The sequence below is a fragment of the Teleopsis dalmanni genome, unplaced genomic scaffold (assembly GCF_002237135.1).
Source record: "Teleopsis dalmanni isolate 2A unplaced genomic scaffold, ASM223713v2 unscaffolded_contig_0575, whole genome shotgun sequence".
In the NCBI taxonomy this organism is placed as follows: Eukaryota; Metazoa; Arthropoda; class Insecta; order Diptera; family Diopsidae; genus Teleopsis; species Teleopsis dalmanni.
The window spans coordinates 3396-12827 of NW_024031957.1; the positions used below are offsets into that span (position 1 = coordinate 3396).

The following is a 9432-nucleotide window of genomic DNA, read 5'->3' on the forward strand; positions in this document are numbered from 1 at the left end:
ATTAAATTTTATTATTTATTAAAAAATGGATAATAAAATTATTTTTCATTTAAAATTTTTGTAAATATGTATTAAAGGGGGAAAAATGTGAGGAAAGAATTATTTTTATGGATTAATAAATATTTTATTTAGTTTATGGATATTTATTAAATTTTATTATTTATTAAAAAATGGATAATAAAATTATTTTTCATTTAAAATTTTTGTAAATATGTATTAAAGGGGCAAAAATGTGAGGAAAGAATTATTTTTATGGATTAATAAATATTTTATTTAGTTTATGGATATTTATTAAATTTTATTATTTATTAAAAAATGGATAATAAAATTATTTTTCATTTAAAATTTTGTAAATATGTATTAAAGGGGGAAAGATGTGAGGAAAGAATTATTTTTATGGATTAAAAATAAATTATTTAATTTATATATTTACATTAAATTTTATTTTTCTACATAAATTAAATAATAAATTTATGATATATATAAATTTATGGTAAATTATTATTAAAGGAGCGAAAATGTTTGAAGAAAGAATTATTTATATGGATCAAAAATAAATTATTTAATTTATATATTTATATTAAATTTTATTATTTTACGAAAATAAATTAATAAACTTATGATATATATAAAATTTTTGGCAATTATTATAAAGTTTTATTTTAGCTTATAAGATTGTTTAAAATTAATTTTACATATAAATTTTTGTGTGGTTTTAAATTAATATAAGAAATTTTTTAAATTTACTTAATCGTAGTAATTGATATTAATAATTTAAGAAATTAGGAATTAGTTATAATTATAATATTAACAAAATTTGTGCCAGCAGTTGCGGTTAAACAAATAATATAAATGTTTTATTTTAAAATTAACGAAATTATTTATGTTAAATTTAAAATTAATTTATTAGGTGAAATTATAAGTTAATTAAAAATTTATTTAAATTTAATTGAAGCTAAAAAATGTTTGATATAAACTAGGATTAGATACCCTATTATTAAAAATGTAGAATTTAGGTTTTTAAGTAGTAATAGTTATGTTCTTGAAAATTAAAAAATTTGGCGGTAGTTTAGTCTATTCAAAGGAGCTTGTCCTATAATTGATAATCCACGTTGAACCTTACTTAAATTTGCAATCGGTTCATATACTGTAATCTATCGTTATCAGAATATTTTAAAAGAGTAATAATTTTCTTAAATTTATAGATAAATTTTATTTCAGCTTATATTTAAGTAGAGATGAGTTACATTAATAGTATTTATATGAATATTAATATGAAAAATTAATTAAAAGTGGAATTGGAAGTTAATTTATAAAGACAAATAAATTGATTTTACCTCTAAAATATGTACATATCGGCCGTCGCTCTTATTTTAAAATAAGATAAGTCGTAACATAGTAGATGTACTGGAAAGTGTATCTAGAATGACAATTTAAAGCTTAGTTAATAAAGTATTTCATTTACATTGGAAGGATTTTTGTGTAAATCATTATGAATTGATCTAAATTTATTTATTAATTACTTTATTCTTAAAAATTAAATATTAAAAATAATTATAAATTTATAATTTTTAGCAGAATTTATTAAAAAAGTATTTTTTATTATAGTGAATTAATATTGTATAATAAAATTAAAATATATTGAAAAATTTTTGTATCAAAAGAAAATTTTAATTATTGTACCTTGTGTATCAGGGTTTATTAAATAAATAATATTTATTTAAATATTTTTCTCGATTTATTAAGAGTTAAAATTTATAAAAGTTGATGTAATAATATCATTTTTAATATATTTTTAGAAATGAAATGTTTTTCGTTTAATATGGTATCTAGTTTTTTAAGAAATAAATTTAATTTAGAATTAATTGTAATTTAATTTATTTATATAAATTTAAATAAATAATTAATTTAATATTTTATGGGATAAGCTATAAAATAAATTATTATAAATTTTAAATATTTAAATTAATTATATGCTTAGAATTAGCAATTATTAAAAAGTTTGTTATAATTTATTTTTTTTTATTAAATATTTAGTATATTTTAATTATTTATTAAAATATTTTTTATAATTTGATTTGTAAAATAATAATGATAAAATTAGTATATTTATATGTTTTGATTTATATAATTGAAAAGTTTAAATAAAGAATTCGGCAAAATTTGTATTCGCCTGTTTAACAAAAACATCTCTTTTTGTATTTTATTTAAAGTTTAACCTGCCCATTGAAAAATTTTAAAAGGCCGCAGTATATTAACTGTGCAAAGGTAGCATAATCATTAGTCTTTTAATTGAAGGCTGGAATGAATGGTTGGACGAGATATAAGCTGTTTCATTTAAAATTTATATAGAATTTTATTTTTTAGTTAAAAAGCTAAAATATGATCAAAAGACGAGAAGACCCTATAAATCTTAATTATTTAATAATTTTTAATTTATTTTGGTTTTTTTTGTTATAAATTTATTAAATAATTTTATTGGGGTGATATTAAAATTTAAATAACTTTTAATAATTTTTGTCATTTATTTATGATTAAGTGATCCATTATTAGTGATTAAAAAATTAAGTTACTTTAGGGATAACAGCGTAATTTTTTTGGAGAGTTCTTATCGATAAAAAAGTTTGCGACCTCGATGTTGGATTAAGATTCATATTTAAATGTAGAAGTTTAAATATTAAGTCTGTTCGACTTTTTATTCTTACATGATCTGAGTTCAAACCGGTGTAAGCCAGGTTGGTTTCTATCTTTGATTTAATAAAATATTTTAGTACGAAAGGAATTAATATTTATTTTTAAGAAATTATTTTATGAATGAATTTAATTACTATTTTGGCAGATTAGTGCAATAAATTTAGAATTTATTTATATAATTTAAAAATTATAAGTAGTACTTGTTTTTAAATGAAATTATTATATCTTTATTAAGAAGTTTATTATTAATTATTTGTGTTTTAGTGGGTGTAGCTTTTTTAACATTGTTGGAACGAAAAGTTTTAGGTTATATTCAGATTCGTAAAGAACCAAATAAAGTGGGTTTTATTGGAGTAGTTCAACCTTTTAGTGATGCAATTAAATTATTTACTAAAGAACAGACTTATCCTTTAATGTCAAATTATATTTGTTACTATTATTCTCCTATTTTTTCATTATTTTTATCTTTGTTGGTGTGAATATGCATACCTGTTTTAAGAAGATTGAATAGTTTTAATTTAAGTTTGTTATTTTTTTTAAGAATTACAAGAATAGGAGTGTATACTGTAATAATTGCAGGATGATCAAGAAATTCAAATTATTCTTTATTAGGAGGTTTACGAGCTGTTGCTCAAACTATTTCTTATGAAGTAAGATTGGCTTTAATTTTACTATCTTTTATTTTTTTAATTGAAAGATATAATATAATTGATTTTATAAAATTTCAATATTATATTTGGTTTTTATTTTTTTTATTTCCTATGGGTTTTATTTGATTAAGAATTTGTTTAGCGGAAACTAATCGTACTCCATTTGATTTTGCTGAGGGGGAATCAGAATTAGTATCTGGATTTAATGTAGAATATAGAAGAGGAGGTTTTGCATTAATTTTTTTAGCGGAGTATTCGAGAATTTTATTTATAAGAATATTATTTTGTGTAATTTTTTTAGGATGTAATTTATTTAATTTAATATTTTTTTTCAATTAGTTATTATTTCTTTTTTATTTATTTGAGTTCGGGGGACTTTACCTCGATTTAGATATGATAAGTTAATATATTTATCTTGAAAGTGTTATTTACCATATTCATTAAATTTTTTATTATTTATAGTTGGGTTAAAAATATATTTATTTATATGAATTATTTTTAGTAAAGTTAATAGAAAATTTTAATTCTATCTTATATTTTCAAAATATATGCTTATTTCAAGCTAATTAACTTACATTTAATTTAGTAAGTTATCTCATCATTTATTAATTAAAGGGTTAATTAAAAAGTATAAAAAATAAATAAATGTTAGAATTTGTCCAATTATAACATAAGGTTCTTTAACTGATCGAGCTTCAATTCAAGTTAATAAAATTACAGTGGATAGTATAATTCAAAATAAAAATTGGTTAATGGGATAAAATTGTAATCCTTGAAATTTGCTTATATTATAAAAAGGTATAATTATTAAAATAGCAATAGATGTAACTAATGCAATTACTCCTCCTAATTTGTTAGGAATTGAACGTAAAATTGCATAAGCAAACAGAAAATATCATTCTGGTTGAATGTGAATAGGAGTTACTAAAGGATTAGCTGGAATAAAATTATCTGGGTCTCCTAATAAATAGGGATTTATTAAAGTTAATAGAATAAGTCTTATAATTAGAATAATAAATCCGGTAATATCTTTAAAAGTGAAATAGGGATGAAATGGGATTTTATCAATACTTGAATTTAGTCCTATTGGGTTATTTGATCCTGTTTGATGAAGAAATAAAAGATGAATTATAGTTATTGCTAAAACAATAAAAGGTAAAATGAAGTGAAAAGTAAAAAATCGTGTTAATGTTGGATTATCAACTGCAAATCCTCCTCAAACTCATTGTACTAAATCAATACCTAAATAAGGAATAGCAGATAATAAATTAGTAATTACAGTTGCTCCTCAAAAAGATATTTGTCCCCGTGGTAATACATATCCTATAAAGGCTGTTGCTATTACTAAAAATAAAATAATTACTTCAACTAGTCAGGTTTGTGTATATTTATAAGAATTGTAATAAATTCCTCGTCCAATATGAAGATAAATACAAATAAAAAAAAATAAAGCTCCATTAGCATGAAGAGTTCGTAATAGTCATCCATAATTTACATCTCGACAAATGTGTCTAATTCTATTAAAAGCTATATTAATATCTGCTGTGTAATGTATAGCTAAAAATAATCCAGTTAAAATTTGAATGATTAAACATAATCCTAAAAGAGATCCAAAATTTCATCAAGAAGAGATATTAATTGGAGTTGGTAAATCAATTAAAGAATTATTTATAATTTTGAAAAGTGGGTGTTTAATTCATATTGGTTTATTCATTTATTTTATAAATCGAATTGGTCCAAAAAATATATTAGTAATTTTTACAATTGCAATTAAAGTAATTAAAAGATAATTTATTAAAAAAATTGTTATAAAATTTGTAGGGTAATTATAAAGTTTAGTTAAAATATATGAATTTTCTTTAATTATAATTTTTAAATTAATTAATAATATTGATTCATTATTTGTAAATATATCTATATTAATATAATTGTAAAAAATAATTCATAAAAATAAAATTCTTGTGATTAATGAAATTGTTCATATTAGTATTTTAATTGAAAATGAAAATATTTCATTTGAAGCAATTGCTGTTACATAAATAAATAAAACTAATAATGTAGTCCTAAAAAAATTAAGAATAAAATATAGGAAAATCAAAATGTTTTTGAAATTAGTCCTGAAATTATTGAAATTAAAATAGTTTGAATTAACAGTATTAATCCAATAGATAATGGGTGTTTTAAGAATAAAAATGTAATACTTGAAATTAGTATTATAGTTAAAATTAATATATGTATGATTTTAAGAAATAGTTTAATTAACATATAAATTTTGGGAATTTATGATAAAGAATTATTTCTTTTTTCTTGAGAGTTCTAAAAAAATTATTCTTATTTTTGATTTACAAGACCAATGTTTTTATTAAACTATTAAAACTAAAAAATGATAATTTATTTTTGATTATTTTGTTGTGTAATAGTATTGATAGGGATTTTTTCTTTTATTTTTAATCGAAAACGTTTATTATCTATGTTATTAAGTTTAGAATTTATTATTTTAATAATTTATTTTTTATTATATAGTTATATAAATATAATAGATTATAGAAATTATTTTATAATAATATATTTAACATTTAGAGTTTGTGAAGGAGCTTTAGGAATTTCTATTTTAGTTTCTATAATTCGTACTCATGGAAATGATTATTTTCAATCATTTAGAATTTTATAATGTTAAAATTTATTTTTTTTATTTCATTTTTAATTCCTATTTGTTTTTTAAATAGTATATTTTGAATGGTTCAAAATATATTATTTTTTATTAGTTTTATTTTTAATTTATTTAATATTTATATAAATTATTTTATAAGTATTTCTTATTTTTTAGGATGTGATATAATTTCTTATGGATTAATTTTATTAAGATTTTGAATTTGTGCATTAATATTAATAGCAACTGAAAAAATTCAAAAATTTAAAAATTATAATAATTTATTTTTAGTGAATGTAATTTTTATGTTATTTTTTTATTTTTAACTTTTTCTAGAATAAATATTTTTGCTTTTTACTTATTTTTTGAAGGGAGTTTAATTCCAACTTTATTATTAATTTTAGGGTGAGGGTATCAACCTGAGCGTTTACAAGCTGGAATTTATTTATTGTTTTATACTTTATTTGTATCTTTGCCTATATTAATTGGAATTTTTTATTTATATGAAAAATTAGGAAATTTAAATTTTTATTTTTTAAGTAATTATATGTTTAATTATGAATTATTATATTTTTCGATAATTTTAGCTTTTTTGGTTAAAATGCCTATATTTTTGGTTCATTTATGGTTACCTAAAGCTCATGTTGAAGCTCCAATTTCTGGTTCAATGATTTTAGCTGGAATTATATTGAAATTAGGAGGGTATGGACTTTTACGGGTATTTTCATTTATTTCATTTGTTTGTTTAAAATTTAATTATTTTTTTATTAGAATTTCTTTAATTGGAGGAATTTTAATTAGATTAAATTGTTTACGTCAAGTTGATATAAAGTCATTAATTGCTTATTCTTCTGTTGCTCATATAGGGATTGTTTTAGCAGGAATTATGAATTTAAGAAATTGAGGAATTTGTGGAGGGTATAGATTAATAATTGGTCATGGATTATGTTCTTCAGGTTTATTTTGTTTAGCTAATATTAGATATGAGCGGTTAGGTAGACGAAGATTATTAATTAATAAAGGGTTATTAAATTTTATACCTTCTTTAACTTTATGATGATTTTTATTAAGATCTGGAAATATAGCTGCTCCTCCTACATTAAATTTATTAGGAGAAATTTCTTTAATAAATAGAATTGTAAGTTGATCTTGATATTCAATGATTGCTTTATCATTTTTATCTTTTTTTAGAGCAGCTTATACTTTATATTTGTATTCTTATAGACAACATGGAAAAATTTATTCAGGGGTTTATTCTTTTAGAATAAATAATATACGAGAATTTTTATTACTATTATTACACTGGGTTCCTTTAAATTTATTGATTATAAAAAGTGAAATAATTTTTTTTGATTATATTTAAATAGTTTAATTAAAACATTGATTTGTGGTGTCAAAAATATAAAATTTTATTTTAAATTGTGAAAAATTTATCTTTATGTAGAATAAGATTTTGATTATTAATTAATTTAAGAATTATTTCTTTTATTTTTGGTTTAATATTTATTAATCATGATTATTCAATTTTTTTAGAATGAGAATTAATTTCTTTAAATAGAATTAGAATTGTAATAACTTTTTTATTTGATTGAATAAGATTAATTTTTATATGTTTTGTATTATTAATTTCGTCTTTAGTAATTTATTATAGAAAAGAATATATAGCAGGAGATATAAATATTAATCGATTTATTTTATTAGTTTTGTTATTTGTTATATCAATGATATTTTTAATTATTTCTCCAAATTTAATTAGAATTTTATTAGGATGAGATGGTTTAGGGTTAGTTTCTTATTTATTAGTGATTTATTTTCAAAATGTAAAATCTTATAATGCAGGTATATTAACTGTTTTATCAAATCGTATTGGAGATGTTGCTTTATTATTAGCGATTGCTTGAATATTAAATTATGGATCTTGAAATTATATTTTTTTATTAAAATTTAATATTTTAGATATAAATATATTGATTATTGGTATATTAATTGTATTGGCGGCAATAACTAAAAGAGCTCAAATTCCATTTTCAGCTTGGTTACCTGCAGCAATAGCAGCCCCTACTCCTGTGTCAGCTTTGGTACATTCATCTACTCTTGTTACTGCTGGAGTTTATTTATTAATCCGGTTTAATTTATTAATTGGAGATACAATTTTAGGACAAAGATTGTTATTAATTTCAGGATTGACAATATTTATATCAGGGTTAGGAGCTAATTTTGAGTTTGATTTAAAAAAATTATTGCATTATCTACTTTAAGTCAATTGGGGTTAATAATGAGAATTTTATCTATAGGATTTTATAAATTAGCTTTTTTCCATTTATTAACTCATGCTTTATTTAAAGCATTATTATTTATGTGTGCTGGGGCTATTATTCATAATATAAATAATTTACAAGACATTCGTTTAATAGGAGGATTAAGAAGTTATATACCTTTTACATGTAGATATTTTAATATTGCTAATTTAGCTTTATGTGGAATACCTTTTTTGGCTGGATTTTATTCTAAAGATATAATTTTAGAAATTGTATCATTGAGTTATATTAATATATTTTCTTTTTTTCTTTTTTTCTTTTCTACAGGATTAACAGTTAGATATTCAATTCGTTTAGTTTATTATTCATTAGTTGGAAATTTTAATTTTTATAGTTTAAATTTATTGAGAGATAATAGTTGAATTATATTAAAAGGAATATCTGGTTTATTATTTATAAGAATTATTGGTGGAGGATTTTTAAATTGACTGTTATTTGGCACCCCTTCAATAATTTGTTTACCTTTTTTATTAAAATTATTAACTTTAATTGTGTGTATTTTAGGGGGATTAGTAGGATATTATATTTCAAAAATTTCTTTATATTTTTTCAATAAATCTTTACAAAATTATTTTATTTCTTTATTTTTTGGTTCGATGTGATTTATGCCTAATATTGTTACATATGGGTTAATTTTTAATTTTTTATTTTTAGGTAAAAATTTGTATAAAAGTTTTGATCAGGGTTGATCTGAATTTTTTGGAGGATTTTATTTATATAAAAATTTATTGGGATATTCAAAATTTAATCAAATTTTGCAGAATAATAGTTTAATTATAATATTAATAAGTTTATTTTTTTTTGTACTAATATTTTTTGTTATTTGGTGTTTAAATAGCTTATAATTAGAGTATTACGTTGAAGTTGTAAGGGAGATTTATGTTATCTTTAAATACTTAAAGAATTAAAATTAGTAATTTATAAATAATAATATTTATTTTTACAATGAAAATGTAATGTTTTTATTAAACTAATAAATAAATATAGAAATATAAATGGAATTTAACCATTAAAAATAAAAGTTAGCAGCTTTTTTTTGTTCATCATATTTCTTTAATTGGAATTTAATTCAATTTTATTATTAACAGTAATAAACCTCTATTTTGGTTTCAATTAATAT

At 19.6% G+C, this 9432-nt stretch overlaps 1 protein-coding gene and 1 pseudogene across 1 annotated transcript; one reads left to right on the forward strand and one right to left on the reverse strand.

Moving 5' to 3' along the window:
• Nucleotides 1-3921: 3921 nt before the first annotated feature.
• Nucleotides 3922-5058, reverse strand: LOC119663562 (cytochrome b-like). Its single transcript, XM_038073172.1, is given in 1 exon segment — nt 3922-5058. A coding segment is annotated over 1 exon segment (1137 nt).
• A 1537-nt stretch (nt 5059-6595) lies between these two features.
• LOC119663563 lies at nt 6596-9055 on the forward strand (annotated as a pseudogene).
• The last annotated feature ends 377 nt before the right edge of the window (nt 9056-9432 follow it).